Raw genomic sequence first — 27,435 nt, 5'->3', positions numbered from 1 at the left:
GTGACATCACACAGCATTATGTGCCATTTATAGCATCACATAGTGACATCACACAGCATTATGTGCCATTTATAGCATCACATAGTGACATCACACAGCGTTATGTGCCATTTATAGCATCACACAGCGTTAAGTGCCATATATAGAATCACATAGTGACATCACACAGCATTATGTGCCATATATAGCATCACATAGTGACATCACACAGCATTATGTGCCATTTATAGCATCACATAGTGACATCACACAGCGTTATGTGCCATTTATAGCATCACACAGCGTTAAGTGCCATATATAGAATCACATAGTGACATCACACAGCATTATGTGCCATATATAGCATCACATAGTGACATCACACACCATTATGTGCCATTTATAGCATCACATAGTGACATCACACAGCGTTATGTGCCATTTATAGCATCACATAGAGACATCACACAGCATTATGTGCCATTTATAGCATCACATAGTGACATCACACAGCATTATGTGCCATATATAGCATCACATAGTGGCATCACACAGCATTATGTGCCATATATAGCATCACATAGAGACATCACACAGCGTTACGTGCCATATATAGCATCACATAGTGACATCACACAGCATTATGTGCCATATATAGCATCACATAGTGACATCACACAGCATTATGTGCCATTTATAGCATCACATAGTGACATCACACAGCATTATGTGCCATTTATAGCATCACATAGAGACATCACACAGCATTATGTGCCATTTATAGCATCACATAGTGACATCACACAGCATTATGTGCCATATATAGCATCACATAGTGACATCACACAGCGTTATGTGCCATTTATAGCATCACATAGTGACATCACACAGCATTATGTGCCATATATAGCATCACATAGTGACATCACACTGCATTATGTGCCATTTATAGCATCACATAGTGACATCACACAGCATTATGTGCCATTTATAGCATCACATAGTGACATCACACAGCGTTATGTGCCATTTATAGCATCACACAGCGTTATGTGCCATATATAGCATCACATAGTGACATCACACAGCATTATGTGCCATATATAGCATCACATAGTGACATCACACAGCATTATGTGCCATTTATAGCATCACATAGTGACATCACACAGCATTATGTGCCATTTATAGCATCACATAGTGACATCACACAGCATTATGTGCCATTTATAGCATCACATGGTGACATCACACAGCGTTATGTGCCATTTTTAGCATCACATAGTGGCATCACACAGCATTATGTGACATTTATAGCATCACATAGTGACATCACACAGCATTATGTGCCATTTATAGCATCACATAGTGACATCACCCAGCATTATGTGCCATATATAGCATCACATAGTGACATCACACAGCATTATGTGCCATTTATAGCATCACATAGTGACATCACACAGCATTATGTGCCATATACAGCATCACATAGTGACATCACACAGCTTTATGTGCCATTTATAGCATCACAGTGACATCACACAGCATTATGTGCCATATATAGCATCACATAGTGACATCACACAGCATTATGTGCCATATATAGCATCACATAGTGACATCACACAGCATTATGTGCCATATATAGCATCACATAGTGACATCACACAGCATTATGTGCCATATATAGCATCACATAGTGACATCACACAGCATTATGTGCCATTTATAGCATCACATAATGACATCACACAGCATTATGTGCCATTTATAGCATCACATAGTGACATCACACAGCATTATGTGCCATATATAGCATCACATAGTGACATCACACAGCGTTATGTGCCATATATAGCATCACATAGTGACATCACACAGCATTATGTGCCATATATAGCATCACATAGTGACATCACACAGCATTATGTGCCATATATAGCATCACATAGTGACATCACACAGCATTATGTGCCATATATAGCATCACATAGTTACATCACACAGCATTATGTGCCATTTCTAGCATCACATAATGACATCACACAGCATTATGTGCCATTTATAGCATCACATAGTGACATCACACAGCATTATGTGCCATTTATAGCATCACATATTGACATCACACAGCATTATGTGCCATATATAGCATCACATAGTGACATCACACAGCTTTATGTGCCATTTATAGCATCACAGTGACATCACACAGCATTATGTGCCATATATAGCATCACATAGTGACATCACACTGCATTATGTGCCATATATAGAATCACATAGTGACATCACACAGCATTATGTGCCATATATAGCATCACATAGTGACCACACAGCATCATGTGCCATATATAGCATCACATAGTGACATCACCCAGCATTATGTGCCATATATAGCATCACATAGTGACATCACCCAGCATTATGTGCCATATACAGCATCACATAGTGACATCACGCAGCATTATGTGCCATATATAGCATCACATAGTGACATCACACAGCATTATGTGCCATATATAGCATCACATAATGACATCACTCAGCATTATGTGCTATATATAGCATCACATAGTGACATCACACAGCATTATGTGCCATATATAGCATCACATAGTGACATCACACAGCATTATGTGCCATTTATAGCATCACATAATGACATCACACAGCATTATGTGCCATTTATAGCATCACATAGTGACATCACACAGCATTATGTGCCATTTATAGCATCACATAGTGACATCACACAGCATTATGTGCCATATATAGCATCACATTGTGACATCACACAGCATTATGTGCCATTTATAGCATCACATAGTGACATCACACAGCATTATGTGCCATATATAGCATCACATAGTGACATCACATAGCATTATGTGCCATATATAGCATCACATAATGACATCACACAGCATTATGTGCCATATCTAGCATCACATAGTGACATCACACAGCATTATGTGCCATTTCTAGCATCAAATGACATCACACAGTATTATGTGCCATTTATAGCATCACATAGTGACATCACACAGCATTATGTGCCATTTATAGCATCACATAGTGACATCACACAGCATTATGTGCCATATATAGCATCACAAGGTGACACCACACAGCATTATGTGCCATATATAGCATCACATAGTGACATCACACAGCTGTATGTGCCATTTATAGCATCACAGTGACATCACACAGCATTATGTGCCATTTATAGCATCACATAGTGACATCACACAGCATTATGTGCCATATATAGCATCACATAGTGACATCACACAGCATTATGTGCCATATATAGCATCACATAGTGACATCACACAGCATTATGTGCCATATATAGCATCACATAGTGACATCACACAGCATTATGTGCCATTAGTAGCATCACATAGTGACATCACACAGCATTATGTGCCATTACTAGCATCACAAAGTAACATCACACAGCATTATGTGCCATTACTAGCATCACATAGTAACATCACACAGTGCACCATATTCTACCAGTGTCATTCGATATTCTAACGAACAGTGTGAACTGACTGTCAAAGGATCCCCATGGGAATCATACCCTCCTTTATCAAGACAGTGACAGACTGCCACTTTATGAACCTCTCTGGCCGCACTAGGTTCACATATATAAAGTGCACTCTGCTGAACACATACGCCAGAATTACAAAAACCTATATTTGTATATTTATGGCAGGGTACCCAAAGACTACATTGTACAAGACGTAGTAAAATGCCTTTACTTATATGAAGAGAACATTTAAAGACGCACAATTAGATATAAACCTATCTTAAGAAGCACAGTCACATTTTTTTTTCACCCTCCCCCCCCAATAAATGAAAGTATAACATATTTTTTTCTTCGATATATGTTTATTCTCAATGTGAGCCACATCTTTGTCTATATCGTATGTGTGTTTTATTGAATTTGGTTGGAAAGTAAGATTTCCACCCTCTACACTTCCACAAAGAGTTGGCAGCGTAATCCGAGGGATGGTTCAAGAAAAACAAGGTGGGGGGAAAAAGGATACTTTAAAAACAAAAGTAAGAAAAAAAATAAATAAATCTATAAAATACAGATGTAGCCATATAACGGTATATGTGGATATGGCGCACGTTTTCATGCGGTTTAAGTGTATACATCCACCATACAGGGGCACCCTGCCTGCCAGGAGCTCTGAGATAATTGCATTTACAGGAGAGCATACATGGCATTTACAGGAGAGCATGCATGGTATTTACAGGAGGGCATGCATGGCATTTTACAGGAGGGCATGCATGGCATTGCAGTGCTGCCCATACAGGTGCCAATGCACCTAGCTGGCAGCACCACAAGTTATCGCCGTCACTCTCTGCAGGGCACAAATGCATTGGAGACCACATAAAGCTGGCAGAGAACCCTGGCACAGGCAGTGGGTACAGGATACAGCCACACAGACTGACACTTACACCCTGGCACCACTATATGCCACCTAAATACCGCACCCGCCCCGCATTTACATCATGCACATAGCAACCTGGCGATCCTGCGTGCAAAGTCGGCGATATGTGCACGATATTCCACTCAATGCAGGCGCCGGGCACAATATGCAGCAAATCACCGACAAGCACAATATGGGTGCACCCCAATGTCTCCTAATTCTTCCCCCTTGCAGGGGCCACAGATGTCAGAGAAGATACTGATGGAACTCCCCCCACACATACCAGGGCCCATCACGCATCCCCCTCCCCACATACCGGGGGGGCCTGTCACTTATCCCCCCTGACACACACCAGCCCCATACACGTCCAACCTATGCTCACACAGCAGTTAGTCTACTTTCACACTTGCGTTTTTTTGCGGTGCGTTTTTTGTGCCCACAAAAACATGAAAAAACCGCATCATGCGTTTGTGTGTGTTTTTTGCAGGTTTTGGTGCGCTTTTTTGCGTATACGTGCGCATTACAATGGATGAACACAGAACTTAAACACGTGCTAAAAAGTAAGAAAGAAATGTTTATCAAATGGAAAGAAGGAGGCATATCTAAAGAAGAATATAATGCTGTCTGCAGAACCTGCAGGGCATGAATCAGATTATCTAAAGATGACAATGAATTAAGGCTTGCAAGAGATGTTAAAAGCAATAAAAAAGGATTTGGGGGATATGTCAAAAGTAAAAGACAAGTCATAGATGCTATAGGATTTTTACAGGATGAAAATGATGAAATGGTAAGACAGGATGTTGAGAAGGCCGAACTTATAAATTCTTATTTTGCAGAAAGGAAATGTAACATCAACTGATCTTCACTGTCCTATTAAGGGAATAGAAGAATCTATAAACAGAAAGATAGTGAGGAAACACCTAGCTAACCTAAATGAATTCAAGTCTCCAGGTCCAGCTAAATTACACCACAGAGTACTGAAGGAGATAGCAGAAGAAATTTTTGAACCACTCTCCATAATCTTTGAAAATTCTTGAAGAACAGGAGAAGTCCCAGAAGACTGGAGAAGAGAAAATGTTGTTCCTATCTTCAAAAAGGGGAAGAAGGTGGACCCAGGGAACTGTAGGCTGGTGAGAGTCTGACTTCTATACCAGGAAAGATCTTTGAACAAATTATTAAGCAACATGTATGTAAGTACCTGGATAAGAATGAAGTGATTAAACAGAGTCAGCAAGGGTTTGTAACTAATAAATCATCGAACTTAATTTCCTTCTATGACAGAATCACTGACTGGGTGGATCATGGAAATGCTGTAGATATAGAATATCTTGACTTCAGCAAAGCATTTGACAAAGTATCTCACACAATCCTTATTGAAAAAATGACTAAGTATGTAATGGCCCAGTCATCTGTTAGGTGGATTCATAACTTGCTTAGTGATCGGACCCAACGGGTGGTCATAAATGGCTGCACATCCAGTTGGAAGAATGTCTCAAGTGAGGTACCACAGGGCTCTGTCTTGGGCCCTGTAATGTTCCCCATCTTTATCAATGATTTAGATAAAGGAATTGAGGGTAAACTGATTCCATTTGCTGATGACAAAAAGCTAGGAGGGATAGCTAATATTAGAGAGGAGAGAGAGAGGATTCAAAAAGATATAAATAAACTGTAGAAGTGGGCAGCAACTAACAGAATGTTTGTTTTTTAACAGGGAAAAATGCAAAGTCCTACATCTGGGCAATAAAATAAAAACGCATATTCAGAATGGGAGGAATGGGACTAAGCAACAACACATGTGAAAAAGACTTGGGTATACTAATAGATCACAGACTGAACATGAGCCAACAGTGTGATGCAGCAGCAAAAAAGGCAAATACAATTCTAGGATGTATTAATAGAAGTATACAGTCTGGATCACATGAAGACATTATTGCCCTCTACTCCTCTTTGGTCACACCTCATCTAGAATACTGTGTCCAGTTTTGGTCGCCACATTTTAAAAAGACATCAACAAACTGAAGCAAGTTCAGAGAAGAGCGGCCAGAATGTGACCAATCTGCAAACCTTGTCCTATGAGGAACGGTTGCAGGATTTGGGAATGTTTAGCTTGCAAAAGAGAAGACTGAAATGAGACTTAATAGCTGTCTACAAATATCTCAAGGGCTGTCACATTGTAGAAGGATCATCTTTATTCTTATTTGCACAAGGAAAGACTAGAAGCAATGAGATGAAACTGAATGGGAGGAGACACAGATTAGATATTAGAAAACACTTCTTGACAGTGAGTGTGATCAATGAGTGGGACAGGCTGCCATGAGAGGTGGTGAGTCCTCCTTCAATAGATGTCTTCAAATAGAGGGTGGACAGACATCTGGGATGATTTAGTGAATCCTTTTTTGAGCAGGGGGTTGGACCAGATGGCCCAGGAGGTCCCTTGCAACTCTACCATTCTATGATTCTATGATCATTAATAACGAGGATGATAACTTCCCGAAATACATTTAATTCTGTTCTGACTTTTCAGTTGAAGGGGGGAGGTGGAGCTGAAGGACATATTGCTTATCTTCAAATCATTTGCAATTCCAATTCTCCCCACTTGTCTGTCCTGTAGTGATGACTACCCATGTGATTGGTCCCCCCTTTTTAATAACCAGTAAAGGCTATGCAGACAGCTGTGAGCTGTTATTAATTGGCTGGGAAGCTCCATGGATATTGGACCCTTCCCATAGTAATAACAGCAGCCCTCAGGCACCCCAGAAATGGCACATTTTATATGCTAATGTGAGCGATCCCTAAAGGTGGCATGCAGGTAGTTTTTTACCGCTGTAGTTACTAGTATAAGCACTTGCCAGCCTCCAGAATAAGTATTGGCATGTATTTATAAGGTGCTGGTGGCATTTCTGTGTGGGAGGAACGGCCCCCGTCGAGTGCCCAGGCCGGAACCATGGGAGCCGTCATCTGGGTCCTGGGGGAAACTGTCCCCGGGGGACAGGATTCAGGGACGGACCACTGTGACAAACAGATGGGCTGGGGGAGGGACCAATATAAAGAAGGTTGGGAATTCCCGGGGCGATGAGTCAGCAGACCGGCACAGAGAGAGCAGGAGACAGTGGAAGCTGCTGCAAGGGAGAGTGACTCACCAGTGCCAGGGAGGACGCTCACCGAGGACTCCAGAGGGACGGTACCGTGGCGACTATCGGGGACTTGCTGCCCCACTCCAGCCCGCGGCCACTGCGGCCCCAATCCAACCCACGGCCGCTGCCACTTCCCCTCAGCCCGCGGCTGCAGCCTGCTCGCGGTCAGCCGCGGCCGCTGCCGTCCCACCTGAGCCCGCGTTGGCAGCCTGTTCCCTGCCGCCGGCAGCCGCCCTGTCCTCACAAGTGGCTGCGGCAAGTACAGCACCGCCGGCGGCCATCACTGTCCCGCTCCGGTCCGCGGCAGGGGCCGGGCCTCTGCTGACCGCGGACTCCCCGTCGCAGCCGTTAGCTGCACAGGTGGCTTGTCACCCGCCACCACCCATCGCTGCCGCTTGTCCCAAGCCGGGGGCTGCGGCCCAATCGTCCAAGGACCCCGCCGGAGTCTGTGGGGCTCCAATGTCATCAGTGCGCCGGAGCGCGCAAAGACTTCGCCATCGTATCAGCAACTGGGCCCAGCAACTACTACGCCGAAAGACCACCAACCCGAACGGCGAGGAACATCTGAACGGCTAAGTTGACTTTATGATTAAGGACCCGTAGTCTGACATACCGTGGCCATATAGTGACCGGCTATTGCCGGAAGTAGTCGTGTTCTATCGTTTGTGTTTGTTTGTATTGAGCCCCTGCGAGGGCAACCCGTGTTCCCGCTTTTTGCCGGTCAGGCCGAGCCTGAGGAAAGTCACCTCTAGGCCCATAAACGTTATTATAAAAACACCAAACCGTCTCGCGACTCGTCACTGCATCCTGCGTACCTGCTAGTACCACATCTGCGCTTAGGATTTCTCATGTACTGTATTAGTGGCCGTCAATACCGTAGAGAGGAACTGTAGGCATTTTTTGTTATTTTCCTAAACGAGTGCCCTAGATCCTAGATCTTGCAAGATATGCAAGATATGGAAAGAAAAATGATATACTTATCTGTAAGAATAAATACAGATATGGCGTTAGTATTTTTCTTTAATGTTATATTTGGAGACATATATTGTAGCATTCTCTACATTCGTTATAGTATATAAATATATTGTCATTATTTAGATGTTCAGCATATTCTCATTAGTAAAATATGAGACCTGTCGATGTAGACGCCACATCTGACTCACATAGATGGCAATGACATACAGCTCTACAGAACAGTAAAATACCTGGTATACCGACATATTATACACCTCGTCCATGAAGAATAAGTATCCAGGGATTTACGGTGTGATTTTGCATGGAAATAATTCTGATTTAGGAATATCTTTGCCCTTTGTACACAATGTTCTTTATGCTTTCTCATTTCATGAGTCGCCTGCCTCCCAGAACTGCTAGGCTTTAAGGGATTCCTGCATTTAATTTCAGCACTTTTCTCTTAATTAAAGAATTCCAATTTGGGTGATGGTAATGGCTTTACTTACGGTTATGGCTTTAATGAGCTTCTTTACTGTTATAATTAGACATGAATTTTTGTACTTTTCTTCTGTCCAAGCATCATATAATTGTGCGCTGCCTCCGTGTTGAATCTGCGCAACCACTTTCAGATATCACGATATATGCTGTTTGCCCATATTTGGGTGACATTTTTATTAGTGAATTAACTTTACCACTTGCCATTATTTTCTCATCTGCAGTGGCTACATGCCAGCCAGGCGACTAGCCAGCAATGCAGAATTGTGTCATTGGTGGCGCCGTGCTTTATGTGTCCGCTGTGATGGTTGTAAGATAAATCCTATGGCAAAGTATTTATGTGGATGGCTGGACATAAGTGACAAGCGTGTAGCGCCAAAGACACTGCAATGTCAACTATTAATTATGAAAATATTGATTGAGTGACACTGCAGTAGCATTTGGGTTAATGTATACCGACTGCTCATGGTGATTAAGATGTGATTGTGGAGATTATTGGATACCGCAGGGAAGATTCTGAACACTCAACTTCTTTAAAGGGAATCTGTCCCTAGTTTTTTTCCACCTAATCTAAGAGTACCATAATGTAGGGGCAGAGACTCTGAATCCAGCAATGTGTCACTTACTGGGCTGCTTGCTGTAATTTTTATAATATCACTGTTTATTAGCAGGAGATTATCACTAGAGGACTAGTAAACCTGCTGCCAGGTAGTCCAGCCACGCCCCTATCACTGATTGGCAGCTTTATGCCTATTCATAGTGTATTCAGAAACCTGCCAATCAGTGATGTGGGCGTGATTATACAGTGCTCAGCATTCAGAGAATTGGTAGATCTGCTGTACATAAAACAGGGATTAAAACCTGAAGCAAGCAGCAAAGTAAGTGTCTCATTGCTAGAATTAGGGTCTCTGCTCTCAGATGGTGAATCAAAACTTGGCGACAAATTCCCTTTAACTATGACCAGTTAATGTTAATAACGTTTCACACTATCAGGACACATGATATCAGCACAATGGTGGGCCAATGTGACACCAGCGACTCAACAAGCGCTGCCACCATCACCAATGGCCTAAAAGACCAGCAGCTGTTAACCATTTTCTCCAGAGTATATATAGGTATGTGTGCAATGACATTATTACTATTCACTAAAAAAGATCAGTTTTATTGAGGACGTCAGTGCTGCAGCTCCAGTACTGTCACCGATCTAACCTGCTGCGTAGCGGACATATGTTAGATACCGATTTCTGTTCCCATGTGAGATAAAACAATGCTTGATGCATTTCAGGCATTCATTGTAATAGTTTAGCTTGCCAATATTTCTTATACAGGTATTCCATCTGCATTACCTATAATAAATAAGAGATTAATGTGCTTGTAAAGGCAAAGAGACGACATAAATATCAGCTACTGGCGGGATACCTGTATCTGTAGTAGCCTCGGATTGTGCTGATATGGTAGTGGTAATACTGACATCTGCTGGCCATTGCTAAGACACACACCTCTACAAGAATTGGGCAATTAATGAACAGCCATATAGATGAGTGGTAACTTGGCTATCCTTCACCCAGGGCAAAGATTTCATTTACTACATTAGCCCACTACTAAATAACCCTGGTGTAGGATGAGAAGCCTGGCACCTCCTGTGACACACAGCACTTGGGGAACATGCCAAGCGACCAAACCGCTGCATGACCAGCTCTACCCTCGCCTACTGTATTCTCACCCATCCCTTGTAGATTGTGAGCCTTCGCGGGCAGGGTCCTCTCTCCTCCTGTACCAGTTATGACTTGTATTGTTTAACATTACTGTACTTGTATGTATTATGTATACCCCTCCCTACATGTAAAGCGCCATGGAATAAATGGAGCTATAACAATAAATAATAATAGTAATAATGCCCTGTCAGCATCTCTCTAATTACCCCCTGTATAGATGCAAACTCAACTTTTGTAGTAAAAGTTTCCCGAAAAAGAGAAAGGGAAAAGAGAAATAGAAAACAATGCTGTTTTCTTGAGACCCCAAGGGGTTATATGTTTTTTAAGATTTTATATATAAGTTGAATGTAACATAAATGGAGAAAAGAAACGTCTGGTAGATTTGATGCAGGGAGACTGACCGTTGTGTAAGGTCACACTGAATTCTTAGCAGTCACATGCTGGACAGCGCGTGACAGCATGAAAAATCAGCTAATATAGGGACAGTGCTGAATCTGTGAGCGGCAGACCTAGTGCATATAACTAGTGATGAGCGAGTATACTCGTTGCTCAGGTGTCCTCCTAGTATTTTGGCATGCTCGGAGATTTAGTTTTCGTCGTCTGCATGATTTGCCACTGCTAGACAGCCTGAATACATGTGTGGAATGAATGTTTGTTAGGGAATTCCCACATGTATTCAGCCTGTCTACAAGTCGCAAATCATGCAGCTGAGACGAGGAAAACTAAATCTCCGAGCACGCCAAAATACTCGGAGGACACCCGAGCATGCTCGGGAAAACTCGAGCAACGAGTATACTCAATCATCACTACATATAACATGTTGGGAACACATTCATCGGTGTTTTCTTATGCAACCACTGGTAGTCAATGAGGATCATAGTTTTTTTTTGGGGGGGGGAGGTGAGGGGGTCGTTTTTAGACAAATACATCTGCAAAACAATGAATTAGAAAGCCCTTTCTATGCCTTTGTCACCTTTATGCTAGGGCTACTCAATGGAGTCAATGGGAGTAGAAATGACCGAATGTGTTCGGAACCGATCATCAGATATAAACTCGGCACAAATAGGGCACTAATATGGCAACTTCAGATTCGGCAACCAAATCCGAACATATTGGCTCAACTCTAGTTGTGATTTGTGACACTGCAAAACAGCTGCAAATGTTTCTGACTGTTTTGGATCTTCTGTCACTGGTTGCCAGACGCACACAACAAACTTGCCATGGGGACTTCACTACAAATCGCCTGAGACTTATCGTCAACTTGATGTTTCACATACAGCAAAATCAGAGCTGTACAATAGTCGTACAGTTGTATGACTGCAAGTCACAGACATGGTGCAAAAATGTTTGTCGTGCACATTTTCGGAGGAATCCTGTACTGTGACACATGTCCCCGTGCAGCCCTAGCCTTAGAGCCCAAGACCACTTGTTTCAACAATTTCTGTGTCGCAAAGACAGTAGCCCAGTAGACAGTAGTTATGGTGTACGAACACTGGGGCTGATTTCTAGAATGTTGGCCTCAAATATTTTGGGGTAAAATGTTGTAATATCTACATGTACAGTAGTTGCTATTTGTCCTCTGTCTACCCTGCAAAATATGGTTGGCTGGAAAAACCTACTAAATGTAGAAAGATTTTTTTCAAATAGGTGAAATCGGGACACTCGGCGTAAGATATAAAATGTTATTTATTTTGTAACATTTCATATAGAATAATATAGATGAATTTAGTCTAGTTTATCTGTTTGAAGGAAGTGTTCATCCACACTTCATCTAGAAACCCCTGGAGCACTGAGCAGAGGAGGACATGACTTTGGGAGGGGAGGACCTTTAACTCCTGTAGCTTTGTTTGTAGAGCGGTGTAGATTTTAAGCAAGAGTGATGTTGCTTTAAGACAAAGGAGCTCAGTATGTCTGTGCAGGGTGTGTTACTGTGAGGAGGGTGGGTCTTATATAGAGGAGGTAAATCTGTTGTGGTAATGGCCCAGATTGGGGGGTGGTCCACTGCTTACCACGACCAGATGATAGAGACACCAGACGGAGGCAGATTTTGGTTGCAACAGGTCCGAGTTTATTGGCCGTCCTCCTGACGACCTTAGCCATACACCGCAGCACCTTCACAGCTCTCCGTATTCAGGCCCGGGTACCTGCACCTTTCTTCTGTCGTAGTGACGTTCCTCGCGGCTCTTTCGCTGGGGCTGTCCAAGGCCTATCTACCGCCAGCTCTTCACCAGTCCGAGGTCGTCGTCCAATTGGTACCCCCGGGGCCTCGTCTGTCCTGTGGTTCTTTGTGTCAGGGCCACCCCCCTGACTGTCAGTCCCCTGGTCGAGCTCTCCACCGTTGTCAGTTCTCCGTACTGATTCTTCTCCTCCTGAGCTCCTCCCTGGACTAGAACCGTCTGGAACCCTGTCCTGTCCTATTTATCCCCTTCCTCAGGAATTTCCCTCCTGGGTTCCTATCTCCCCGCCCCCCATGACTAAGCGGGTTCTAAAGCCCTAAGCTGCTGTCAAGTCCTGAACTATGCTCCCCCTGCCATCTTGTGGTCGAACTTAGGTACTGCACTCCTATTCCATTTTCCCCCAGCTGTTTCCCTTCAGTTATTATAAACGTCCATCTACAGTGCACCAAACATCCCTTCTTCCTACAGACAAGTCCGTCAGGTCACCTTCCCTACACTCCCCCTTCCTCTGTCTATTGTCGTCCTCGACAATCGTATTCCCTACCTACGTCGTCCTGAAGCTTGTCCACTGTCTGTTGTCGGACCGGTTGTTGGGCCAAACCCGCCATACGCGGAGGGCTGAACTGAACCGGGAGCACCATGCTCCGAGCAGCCTACTGCTACTCGCCGGCGCGCACGCCACGTGACAACTTCTTTCAAGTTGGGTTAGGTCCACCCGGACTACTCTACGGTGTGTACCTCCCACTACTCTCCCCTTCTGTTACCCTCAACTGTCCGGAACGCCATGACCGAGGCCTTTCGCCTACCAGGTCATCGTTAGCGCCCGCCTATTATTTTGGGTTTGCGTGGTGTCGGGGACCTGACTGAAGGACCACTGTCTGGTTCAATGTCTTCCGTCTCATTGTCCCTCCAGTTAGAAAGTCATGGTCGGCGTTTTTATCATACCCTGTACCCGGGACCTGTTACACACTCTTATACATGCTACACATTAAATCAACTTTTGGTATACCGTATATATGGTTACCTTTGCTTTAATAACAATAAGGGTGACTCAACAGGAGTAACCCCTTTTTCTTTTCTTTTTTTTCTTTTTTTTTACTTTTACTCCTTCTTTAAACACAATATTCCAAACACAAAATGGAAGTACTCCCCCTTCCTTTAACATTAGCACTTCCCACCGTGTCTCCGCTGTGTCAGAAGAAAATAACAAACAACAAAAAAACAGTTTTCTTAACTTGGACGTAAAACTGTCCTTTAGGCTGCACAACGGTTCATCGACATCCCGGTATTCCGGTCCATCTCCTGACGGCCGATGTTGCGCCAATCCAGCAGGGAACCCCACAGCCGTGAGGTCCTTGGGGTGCTTGAAGTGTCTCTGTGGGTCCTTTTACGGGGGCTTGGGGCCTTTGGGCTCAGCGATCACTGCTATCGCGTAGTAGCCGTGGGGGCAGTATTCCTTATAATATGACACCAAGTCCCCCTCCCACAAAGCCCGGCCGTGACGGATGGAAGTCACGTTAAGGTATACCTTTTGGCCGGTTGCGAGATCCCGAATAAACCGGTAACCCTTCTCCAGGTTGGTGTATACGAGCCGCCCGGTGGATCGTGGAGCCGCCATGCCAGCCTCTCCTTTCTCATGGAGCAGCCCCCAGATCTCCCGCTCTCTGGCCTTCTTCTTCTCGATGACCTCCGCATCCCAAGCGGATGATCCGGTGTAGGTCACAGAGTCCAGTGGGCGGGCCAAGGCTGAGAGCGGGCCACAGATTCCGGCGGTCCAGCAGCAGCTGGGGCAAGGTGACGGGCAGGGGCAGCCGCGGGTCCCGGTGAGTAGGCTGCAGAGCCTGACAAGTAGGCCGCAGCCAGCTCCGGGAGTGGACGCGGCCGCGGGGGAGGCCGCAACCGGAACCAAGGTGGCCGCAGATGGAACAGCGGCGACCGCAGAGACCGGTGGATCAGCCGTGGTGGCCGGCGGCCCGGTTGTAGCGGTGACCTGGAGCGGAGCTGACATGGTGGCAGGCCCCGCTGGATAGGCTGCCGCCGTATGCTGGCACGCGTCGGGGGCGGCTGCGGGCGGGGTGGCTCGGGGGGCGTTGTTGTGGATGTCGGTCAGCCCGGCAAGGGCCGTGGAATCGTCCAGAGCCGGGGTCACTAGAGAGCGGGAGGTCGGGGGCCGGTGTCGGGGCCCCGAGGCTCGTCCGGTGCACCCGGCGCCACCGGCGGGACCGAGGGAATGCTCACCTTCCCCGGCACCGTGGCTCCCAACATGCTTCCCTGCCGCTCCGTCATCTGCCAAGAATCTTCACCCCGCCGTCCGGCAGGGCCAGCCTCCAGGCTCGATGGTTGTGCGGGGAGGCTCCCTGAAGATTTCTTCGGCGGCTGCTCCAGCAGGGCCCGAAGTCGCTCCTTTTCTCCGACCGGTGTCCGGGGTATTGTTGGCGGCTCCCAGGGGCAGGTGTCCCGATGAGACTCGACCTCCTGGCGCCACCACCATTCCAGGCGTCTGAGACCGCGGCAGCTGAAACGTCGCATTCCATCCGGTGTACAGCAACTGAATGGCACCAAGCAGCCGCAGCCAGTCTCCCCACCCGGGCCACTCCCATTCTTGGGTGGTGCGGTGGTCGGCTTCTCCACCCATCTTCCAGGGTCCAGCATGAGGGGGCGGCTGTCTCCAGTTATACACCACTCCCCCCAGGGGCAGATTTGAGACGGCCCCAGATCATCCAGTACAGCTGCAAACGCCTGTGCCTCTTCCTGATGCTGGAATATCACAGCCATTTTGTCCGGTTTTTGTACCGCCCCGGATCCTTTGATGACAACCAATGATCTGGAACAAAGTCTCAAGTTTGTAATCCACAGGTAGGGCAACTCGAGTTCTTCTGGGTACTTCTGTCGCAGGCTTGCCGCTGAAGGTAGAGTATTGGCGACAGCGATCCTGCTGACTACGCCAAATGTGGTAATGGCCCGGATTGGGGGATGGTCCACTGCTTACCGCGACCAGACGATAGAGACACCAGACAGAGGCAAATTTTGGTTACAACAGGTCTGAGTTTATTGGCCGTCCTCCTGACGACTGTAGCCATACACCGCAGCACCTTCACAGCTCTCCGTATTCAGGCCCGGGTACCTGCACCTTTCTTCTGTCGTAGTGACATTCCTCGTGGCTCTTTCGTGGCCCTAGGCCTATCCACCGCCAGCGCTTCACCAGTCTGAGGTCGTCGTCCAAATGGTACCCCCCGGGGCCTCGTCTGTCCTGCGGTTCTTTGTGTCAGGGCCACCCCCTTGACTGTCTCTTCCTATCAGTCCCCTGGTTGAGCTCTCCACCGTTGTCAGTTCTCTGTACTGATTCTTCTCCTCCTGAGCTCCTCCCGGGACTAGAACCGTCTGGAACCCTGTCCTGTCCTATTTATCCCCTTCCTCAGGAAATCCCTCCTAGGTTCCCTGCCCTTCATGACTAAGCGGTTTCTAAAGCCCTAAGCTGCTGTCAAGTCCTGAACTACGCTCCCCCTGCCATCTTGTGGTTGAGCTTAGGTACTGCACTCATTCCATTTTCCCCCAGCTGTTTCCCTTCTATTATTATAAAACATCCATCTACAGTGCACCCAACATCCCTTCTTCCTACAGACAAGTCCGTCCATCAGGTCACCTTCCCTTCACTGTCTCTATCCAATTTTCTCTCACTGGATGAACTGGAGGAAACATCACCCGCCCTCCACCCTGTTATAATCACTGTCCTAAAACATTTTCTTTAATTATTCATAATGAGGAATGCTTTGTTGTATTTGTTAATTAGACATTGTATACCTTGTACCAGGTCCAATTTTATCATGGCTATAAAGAGTTAACAGTAGCATTAACCTTTAAGCCCAAGGGAAGGGCCATCCTTCAGCCATGGTTCGCTAGAGGTCTCCTCCACAGGGTTTTTTTTTCCTCTCCTGAGCGCTGTAGGATTACTATTTGTGAGTTTGAGGTATGCCAAGTTTAGTCCCCTTAATGCTTTTGCAGGGACTTCTACTTTATAAGTTTTGAAAAGTGATTTATTTAAAAAGAATGGCTAAAAGTGTCATATGTGGCTTGGAATTTATAACCCGTCACAGCTTTGCGGTTTAGGAGTCAGGTGGAAGTTGCAGACAAGTTAAGGTGGACTCATTTTAACTAAGAGAGGATGTAAAACCTCATGGTGGTGAACAGGCTTAGCTTTGGTGGCCAGCCACAAGGATGCCAATCAGGGGCGGGCACGGTGGTTGAGCAAAGGAGTGAAGATAATAGGGTCATTGGTGCATGAAAGTTTACTGGCTCTGCTTGAATGGCCCCCGGTGCGTGCCGCCCCTTTTTGTCTGTTTGTCCGGGTGCTGTATGTCAGAGAGCTGGGGAGATCACAGTACTTGGGAATCCCAATGTACTAGCACTTCACCTGACTCCTACTGTGATTGTTTTAAATCCTGTGATTTGAGTAAAGCTGTGGCCATTTTGACAAACAAAATAATGTGTTCTGCGCATTTATTCCAGTGTCTGGGATTACTATAGTTATGGTTGTTTTAAGATGGAGTGGGGGTCCGTCCCATATCCAAAAGTCAGGTGGTTGTTGTATACCATCATCATCATCATGTTACCACTCCTCTGTAGGCTAAAAGCCATCCACACCGCATTCATCTGAATGGTTGCTATGTAATACCATGTATTCTGTCAAGTGCCAGATTCCCCTTATAAATTCAGGCACTTGTTGGTGATGTTGGGGACACCCAGAACAGTTAGTTAAGACCGTTAGGCTCTGTTCACACGTTGTGTTTTTGCTGTGTGGTTTTTTTTTTTGCTGCTTGTTTTTATGCAAATTTTAAGTTGCCTTTTACAGAACTAGTAAAAACGATGACATTTCACAAATCTCATACACACGTTTTTTTTTTCCTGTCTAAATTGGAAAACTGATGCATTTTTGAAAACTGCAGCATGTCACTTCTTTCAGTGTTTTTTTAGCTTTTTTGCAGAGTTTTTTCACTCATAGAAAGAAGCGAGTAAGTCCAGAAATGCAGCTAAAATGCAGGTATCAGGTTTTGCTGCGTTTCTGCTGCAAAAACCTAAGGAAGTTGCATCATGTTTTTGTTTGGAGGGGCAATAAACTTTAAGAGACAATAAAAACACAGCAAAGACGCAGCAAAAACTCCTTTTCAAGCATGTTTCGCCTGCAGAAAAAAACACAGACAGAAAAACGTAATGTGTGAACATAGCCTTATGGTGAGACAACCCCTGTAAGGCAGCATGTTTTTTTTTAATTAAAGATATACTTTCAACTAGAGTTGAGCAAAAAAGATTAGCTCTGCACAGGTGCAGCGTCCAGTCCAGTCCTCTGCGGCAGCCAAGCCTGGGCAGTCTTTACTTCTGCAGCCGTCATCCTAGTTCATGTCACGTCACGATGCCAGAGGGCTTAGCAAATGCCAGAGGTGTCCAGGATGTTGGGCAGAGGATGCTGGGTGCACCAGTGAACAGTGCCTTCATCTGACTGACCAGACGTGATGCCAGACAAGGGCAACACAAATTTTTTTGCTCAGCTGTACTTTAAATGTGTGTGAAAGTACACACTGGAATTGAGCTGATATCCATATGCTTTACAAGCATCAAACATTCCAAGTGAAAGAATTGAAGGAATAACCATGGACGACGTGCAGCCCAGAATGTACTGTACAAGTTATGGAAATTAACATTCCTATATTCAAGTCATCACATGAAGGGAATGTGTCATCAGAAAATAATCCACTCTTTACATCTATTTCATATGTTAAAAGTATTTTTTAATCATTTAATATTACTATGTATATTAAGGAAATGTTTTTAAAAAATATTGCAATTTTGACACTGACCACTAAACTTTATACTAGACTTATACATTCAGTTCTATAGAGAGCACTTGTCACGACTCAACTGTTGGGTGACCTGGAACCAGGGGTTCCTTCCCTGTCCCTACCGCTAGCGGGCACCCTAGCTCGCCCTATTCGCCAGGATACTTATGAAGGTGAAGATGCCGGGGCTGCCACTCTTGCCTTATCTCCTGAATCAGCCCTCCATCTGTTCACTTCTCGCACCCAGGGATGAGGGGCGCTACTGGACACTGCAGTACACCAATCCAATGAACAATGCAACACAAACAAGGGAAAACTGAGATACCAGGCATACAAATATTCACTCACATATAACAGACGAATGCACTGGGGAGTGGAGGATGGGAAAAATATACATTATATGAGGCATATTATTCTATGGAGCATCTTATGGAGCCATCATTAACTGTATGGAGCATTATATGGGGCTCCTGATTGAATATGGATATTCAAAAACATTTAACCTACTGATGTCTCAATTAATTTTACTTTTATTGGTATCTATTTTTATTTTTGAAATTTACCAGTAGCTGCTGCATTTTCTACCTTAGGCTTATACGCGAGTCAATAAGTTTTCCCAGTTTTTTGTGGCAAAACTAGGGGGGTCGGCTTATACACGAGTATAGACAGTAGTCTATTGGGCATTTTGGTCAGTGTGAAATTTTAAAGCATTGTAATATTATGAAAAAAAAGATAGTAATATGAAAAGAGAAAATAAATGTCAAATATTTAAAAAAAAAAAAATGTAAATCTTATTCAAACAAAAGGTCATTTTCTGCTGACACATTTGCTTGTTATTAATAACTAGCTGAAGAGCCCAGCATTGCCTGGGTATAGTAACTAACTGTGGTTAGTTATAACACGTTATAATGATTATATTGCAATTAAAAACATTTCACATCATATATTCAACACTACAGATTTGCAACACAAATTAACTAAATGATTAACCAAGCATTGGTAGTATTTTATATTCAACACCTTCAGGAACCTACTTCTTCTGGAGCACTATACTTTTCTCCTTTAGACCTCATTCACACATTATTTGTTCAGTATTTTTACCTCAGTATTTGTAAGCTAAAACTTGGATTAAAACAATCATAGGAAACGTATATTAGAAACACGTCACCACTTCGGTACTTTTCTCCACTCGTGGTTTTGGCTTATAAATACACAGCCTCTACCTGCAGCACCTCACTCTTCTCTATACACAGCCTCATACTGCAGCAGCACCTCACTTCTCTCATTTTCCCATCACTCCTCTCAGTTTCTCCTCACTCCTCTCATTTTCCCCTAACTCCTCTTACTTTCACCTCACTTCTCTCTTCCCCTCACACATGCACAGCAACTTCCTGTTATGAGCACTGCGGTGTAATCCATGAGGCTCCTTCTTTCCCTTGACATCATGCCTCACAGCAGCAACTTCATTCTAGACACGATGGAGCTAGATGTGGCCTGTTCCTGTTGCGCACTGATATCCTGAAGGCGGCAGCCCTGATTGTAGCTCGCAGCGGCTGGAATGTCGCAGCCAGTGAGTTTTGCAGGGTGGCTTTCAAGGTGAATGTGCCTCCGCCCTTGTGTGCTAACAACATGGGCCGTGTGGCTGGTGCTTTGCGTGTGGAGTAGGCGGGGCTTGATACATACACACATATACAAACACTCAGCTTTATATATATATATATATATATATATATAGATGACCATTGTTCTGTCTTCTTCTTCCTCCCAAAAAATTAAAATTAACTAACAATAAAAAAAGGTTACTGAAAAATGTCAAATATGATGTGTGATTATGAGTAACAAGGTTTTTAATGTCATAGAGAGATTTAATTGTGTTCTTGTACACATGGGATATAGGCTTGGTCTTACCCTGTTTCTTTTGCTCTACAGTGGTTAAGGAATCCTGGCCCCCAACATGAGAAGAGGACACTGTTTGGGGACATGGTGTGCTTCTTATTCATAACACCACTTGCCACCATTTCAGGATGGTTATGTCTTCGAGGAGCAGTGGATCATCTGCACTTCAGTAGCCGACTAGAAGCAGTTGGACTTATTGCACTCACTGTTGCACTCTTTACAATTTACCTCTTTTGGACACTTGTAAGTATCTTAAGATTTTTAAAACAGTCCTTGTTACTGTGAATTCTTTCTGCAGGGTTTTTGATATGTAATCTGAGAGCAGCATGATGTAGGGCCTGAGATCTTGATTCCAGCAATATGTCATTTGCTAGGCTGTATTTGCTGTTTCAATAAAACCAGCGTTTTATCAGCAGGAGATTATCACTACAGGACTAGGTATCTCATGCCCCATAGTTAACTTCTCTGTGTAGTCTTGTCCCTGAAAGTTGACAGAAAGCTGCTAATCAGTGATGTGGACTGGGTTACACAGAGTTCAGCATTCAGAAAACTGGAAGATCTGCAGCAGATAAAACAGTGATTGTATCAAAAATAAAGCATGCACCTCAATAACTGACACATTGCTTCAATCAAGGTCTCAGCTCCTACACCATGCTGCTAAAGCAAAAATTTGATATTTTAGTGTCATGCCTATGTTGGCTGTGAAATGTCGGTTCATCCATGGCCGCTTAGCTCATATCAAAAGTCAAATAATATAGTACTAGCTTGGCCCATGCGAAATTTTCGCACATAGGTCGTCGGGGGCGCAAACAATTTCAGAAAAAGCAAGCTGGTCAAATATAAATGTATTTCATGAGCTGATGAACACAGACAGGTATTTATATACGTAGATTGGTAATACAATACATTGGTTTGATAAGTCGAGGCCAAAAAATGTCTTCCGGTTGAGGTGTCACCTGCAGGTCATTGTGTCTTTCTGCAGGTTTATCAAAATGAATGTTTCAACTGTATTTAGTGATAAAATCGTGAATGTGTGGTTTGTTTGGCTGGTTTCTTGCTGAAGGGAGCAAGTTTACCTTTCAAATGGTGTATCATGTGTGTGTGGGGCGAAGTAATCAGCGAAAAAGCAGTGCATGTTTACAAATGTGTTGGTAGTGTGCTTTGTGGTACAGGTGCCACCTGCAGGTCATTTTTCCTTACTGCAGGTTTATGAAAATTAATGTTTAAACTGTATTTTGCTATTAAATTGCGGATGTGTGGTTTGTTTGGCTATTTTCTTGCTGAAGGGGGCAAGTTTACCTTTCAAACGGTGTATCATTTGTGTATGTGGGTGCAGTATGAACGGGGATACAAAAGAATCACTGAAAAACAGTGTTTAGAAATATTAGAATAGATTAGTAGTAGATAAACATAAAACCAAGTTGATCTGCAGACATAATTGAAGCTCTTATTATTATTCATTATATGTGGAGTCAGTATTTTTTACTCAGCTTTTTACTATAATGACGTGGTCTATATAAATGCTTTTATTAAATTGAAAATTCAACTTAATGCGGGTATATGAACATTTCTAAAAGTAAAGTCTAGAAAACTGTAAATTGAAGCTAAACATTTCCTGAAGCTAGAATATCTTTTTACCATTTTTGTTGCCCTTATTGGTTAATGCGCCTGCATTTAGGTCATGTTTAGCATAAAGGTTGCGTTTTTTTCATTTGTATCTCTAGGTACGGAAAATCTGCAACATTTACAGGTTGCAACAAATGGATGGGATTTCATGACAATTCATGCCCACTATGCATTTAAATTGCTGCAGAACTATGGATTTTCTTGAGATCGTAATCGCAGTGTTTCTGCACTAATGAATGCAATAAAGGAGTTCTCTGCTACTCAGATAATCTCTTCTGAATCCCTATTTTTCCACCCAGTAAAATAATAACACTGAGGCCGGGGTCACACTTGCGAGTGTGATGTGAGAAACTCGTGTGAGTTTCTCGCATCACAATCGCGAGTGTGACCCCGGCCTTATACTCACCTCTTCCGGAGCTGTTCCAGCAGTGTCAACACTGTTTCGCCCATTAGCACTGACTTCACTCTCCCCTCCTGCAGACAAATCAAGATATCTGGAGAAAGTGAGAGTGACGCCACAGCTCTCACTTCCACTGATCATCAATTACGTCTGTAGAAGAAGAGAGTGAACCCAATGCTGATTAGCCGCAGGGATCACGTGACATAATAAAGCCAGTGTGACACCGCTGGAACAGCATCGGCATCAGAGGGAGTATAAGTGTTATTACTTTTCTGGGGGAGGAAACAGGGATTCAGAAGAGTTGTCCAAGTAATGTAAAACCCTTTTAAAATGCTGCATGAAATCTGCACCAAAAAATAAAGAAGCATAAAAATGCAACAAAAGCACAATTGAGAGGGCAGATAGGCATTGCATATTTCAGTGCAGTCACATGTGGGAAACATGCTGCCAAAAACTAAGTATTTCCGCATATGGCCTCATAATTGAAATCTAAAACTGAATATTTTTTGGTTGCGATCAGCATTGTTGGATCATTTTCATGAACCACTGTTCTGTTTTTCTTCTTTCCCCTCCAGGTGTCATTTAGATACCACTGTAGATTATATAATGAATGGCGTCGGACCAATCAGAGGGTTATTCTGGTGATCCCCAAGTCGATCAATTTACCTTCCAATCAACAGTCATTGCTGGGGCTGCACTCTCTCAAAAGAAATTCTAAAGAGACGATAGTGTGAGGAGAGGTCGGCCGGGACTCCACTGTAGCACCATCTCTCCTCTATCACTTGGACTCCATTCACAGACTGTTAACCCCTAACTTGGATATGTAACCCTCATTTCTCCTGGAGCAACAGAGCCAGTTTTAATTTAAGTGATGAATGCTGCAATTATGTATCTGCTAACTTGCCAAACCTGTCCATATAGCCGGTGGCATCGTACATTACACTTCTGTAATCCAGCAGCCTTTAACTTTCTATTTTGTTTTCTTATGATATTAAAGGTACATTTTTTGTACTGCATTATCCTTTTCCAAAACGATTTTACTTTCTACAAAAAAAAAAAGGATTCTGACAAAAAGATAAAACAAAGTATTAGAGGTTGGATTTGTGTATGAGCCAATATACTAAACATGATGGAAAATGCAGTGTACTGTTCCTTGCTCACATCCTTGGTATCCAGGCTGAGACTACACACTGACCATTGTCTCTGGACGTCTTCAGTAGGATGTTGCATATTAGTCACCGTCATGGGTGCAACGTTTTTTTTTTGTACCCTATGTCTTAACCATAGTTGCATTAAAGCTATAAGTACACTTGACTGTTGCGCGATTCACATGTCCTGTCATTTTCATATGAGCAAATTGTGTGGTTGTTTTTTTCCGTAACACATATTCATGTAATTCACTGATATTCTTTGCTTTGGCTGTGATCACACTTTTTATATAACAAAACCAAATATTTTTGACAACTCGAGCACAAAATGTATCAATTTTATTAATCCGTTCTTCAATTCACAAAAAACAAATCATTATTATAGTTAATAAGAAGTCAGATTAAGAAACTGATGCATTTTCCTTATTGGTTGTCCAATCTGTCTGGGATTAGAAGGGTTAAAAAAAATGCTCCTACTCCTAGGTAGCAGAAGAATCTGCATGTTCGGATCTATCAGCCAGAGAAGAGTGCCTGAGGACACGTCTTTTCCTACACAGACCTTATTGATTTCTGTGCAGAAGTTCGCCTCCCATTTTTAGACTATGCCCTTCTCCGTATGCAGCAGAAAGGCTTGAAGCGCGTTGGACATAATGTATTCCTAGGCCTTTCCTTGATGTGGTGGCATAAGTATTAATTTACTACATAGCGAAGAGAGCAACACTTTTCCATATAGAGGGCCACTACAAAAAAAAGTATATTGCACTTGTCATTCATGTTTTGTACTTTTTATTTTTCGTTGTGGCTGACGTAAAGCTACTGTATATAGTGGCATATCTTGGAAATATACACCGGGAAATACTCAAACGTGAACGGAGACCCTTAACAATTTCATTTTTTTTAAAAAGCGCAGACCACTCGGTTACACTATTTTTAAATGGCTCTTCTTCCCGTTCTTTAGCTATGTCTTTTTTTCTTCCCACTTTTATTAAATGGATCCTAAGCTGATAGTGAGCGTTTTATTCTGCAGTTGTATCCCATGTAATGATTGTGATCGGTCACAAAACATAGGACATAATGGAGGACACCGGTGTGAACGCAGCCACATACTAATATTGGATCAGCCTCCGCTGTGTGCGAGTGACCTCTCTGTCCATATGAAAAGTGAAGAACTTAGCACAATACTTCTCTCCAGTGATGTACTCTTCTCACATGATAATATGCATTTTTTTTTTTCCTATGTTCCTTTTCCCTTTTTTTCAAGACATTTTATACAAATATATTTATGGTTTCTAAAATATTTTTTTAGGAAACGATTTTTTCCAAGCCTTACATCTACAGGATATGTTCGCCGAGTGGACGATCGTTCCGCTCCCCTCCGCTTTACTTTGGCTGTGATGCTTACTGTTATGATCTTGCTTCTCACTGAATACTTCAAGTTTGCTCATATCTAGAATGAAAACAAAGAACACAAAGCAAGAAAGACATTTTTTATTCTAAACAGATCAACTTGTTAACCCTTTAGATCTTGATGTGACACTTTTATCACCAGCACTGACTGGAAGATGGATAACAGGGGTATTGCCGTTTTTAAAAATGAATCCGCATACACGTTATGAGTTATTATAACATTGTGCATTATTTAAGTAATAAATCCTCCACGATATGGTTGTCATAAGTTTTGATTTGTAGCCTGTATCCTTTGTGTTTTATCCATCAAGAAATGCTTATTGCTGATGAACTGAGCCATTCTGGAAATAAATGAGATCCTAGCATTGATTGGAGATTTGTGGCATATCCCATCGGTGTGCTGTAAATGTCCCAAAACGAACAACCTATTTGATAATATAATAATTCTATTTGTATAGCGACAACATATTCCAAGGCACTTTTCATACAATTAAGAAAGGACATGTCCAAACAATAAAGACATCAGAAAAAGTAACACCACCATCACCAGCGATTGTCTATTAAACGCTGTGTCTAACATCATGTCCTCACTATCTGAAACTGAACCTGTCAAAGACTGAACTCCTTGTGTTTCCTCCCTCTACTAATGTACCTATACCCGACATTGCCATTTCCGTGTGTGGTTCCACTATTACTCGCCAGCAGCATGCCCACTGTCTTGGGGTCATACTTGATTCCGAGCTTTCCTTTGCCCCCCGCATTCGATCACTGGCTCGCTCTTGTCTTCTGCACCTCAAAAAGATTTCTAGAATTCGACCTTTTCTTACTTTTGACTCCGCAAAAACTCTTAATGTTTCTCTTATTCATTCTCGTCTCGACTATTGTAACTCTCTTCTAATCGGTCTCCCTCTTACCAAACTCTCCCCCCTCCAATCTGTCTTGAATACTGCAGCCAGGATCATATTCCTCGCCAATCGTTACACCGATGCCTCTACCTTGTGCCAGTCATTACACTGGCTACCCATCCAGTATCCAGTACAAACTTATTACCCTCACCCACAAAGCACTCCATGGCTCAGGACCACCCTACATCTCCTCCCTTGTTTCAGTATACCACCCTACCCGCGCCCTCCAATCTGTTGATGACCTGAGGTTAGCATCCTCAATAATCAGAACCTCACACTCCCATCTCCAAGACTATACACGTGCTGCGCCAATTCTTTGGAATGTACTTCCCAGGTCAATACGATTAGTCCCCAATCCCCACAATTTTAAGCGTGCCCTGAAAACATTTATTCAGACTGGCCTATCGCCGCAACACATTAACCTAATCTATCCCTGTGTGGCACAGCCAAAAGTTTTACCATAACCAGGTTCCCCGCATCATGTTCCCACATGCTTTATACATCCATTAGCCCTCTGTGTCTGTACTGTTACACACTTAACATTATGGCTGGTCCAAACAATCAGGGCAATTGTTACCACCCACCTTTCATGTCTTCCTTTTTTCTCATAGACTGTAAGCTTGCGAGCAGGGCCCTCATTCCTCTTGGTATCTGTTATAATCTATGTGATTATTGTTATGCTGTAATGTCTGTACAAATCCCCTCTGAAATGTAAAGTGCTGCGGAATATGTTGGCGCTATAGAAATAGCATTTATTATTATTAACACGTAGTTCAACAGTTACAGGATGAGTGCAGGCCCTGCTCACAAGCTTACAATCTATAAAGAAATAGGGGAGACACAAAAGGTCATGTACGGTCCAGCCATCATTATAATCACATGATAATTTTGAATAATGCTGCATGAATCGATCATCAGCCAGTGTCTGTCTAAGTACAGTTACCAAGTGCTATTGGCTGTATGGGGAATGTGGGGACAGATAAATTGGAAGGAGAAGATTCTGAGAAAAATATAGAAAGGGGGAACAGGGAAGAGTTAGATTAGTGCAGTGATAGGCCTACATAAAGAGATGGTTATTTAAAGCATGCTTACAAATGTGTGGACTAGGTATTAGTCAGATTGTCTTGGGTAGTACTATCTAGAGAACTGGTGTAGCACATGAGAAGTCTTGAAGAGAGGGAAGTAGGAGGTTTGGTTTATGGAGGATGTTAGTGTTAGATCAGTTGCAGAACAGATGGCACGGGTAGATTAATAGACAGACATGAGTGTTGTGAGTTCATTTTCCCCTTCATTAGTGAGGCCCGAGGAACTCCC

The 27,435-nt window shown here is 43.5% G+C and overlaps 1 protein-coding gene across 3 annotated transcripts in view; it reads left to right on the top strand.

Moving 5' to 3' along the window:
* MARCHF3 (membrane associated ring-CH-type finger 3) overlaps positions 1–25,484 on the top strand; it is a 341,782-nt gene extending 316,298 nt beyond the window's left edge. For all 3 annotated transcript variants that reach the window (XM_073557244.1, XM_073557243.1, XM_073557245.1), the window contains 2 exons: positions 20,669–20,878; positions 23,237–25,484. In XM_073557244.1, the coding sequence (XP_073413345.1) occupies positions 20,669–20,878; positions 23,237–23,395 (369 nt within the window). In that variant the 3' untranslated portion in view covers positions 23,396–25,484. The remainder of the gene's footprint in view (positions 1–20,668; positions 20,879–23,236) is intronic.
* Positions 25,485–27,435: the final 1,951 nt, after the last annotated feature.

The sequence above is a fragment of the Dendrobates tinctorius genome, unplaced genomic scaffold (assembly GCF_039654945.1).
Source record: "Dendrobates tinctorius isolate UK_male_01 unplaced genomic scaffold, ASM3965494v1 ptg000003l, whole genome shotgun sequence".
NCBI classification, from domain to species: Eukaryota; Metazoa; Chordata; class Amphibia; order Anura; family Dendrobatidae; genus Dendrobates; species Dendrobates tinctorius.
The sequence above is the reverse complement of the archived record's forward strand: the minus strand, read 5'-3'. Positions and strand labels throughout refer to the sequence as shown.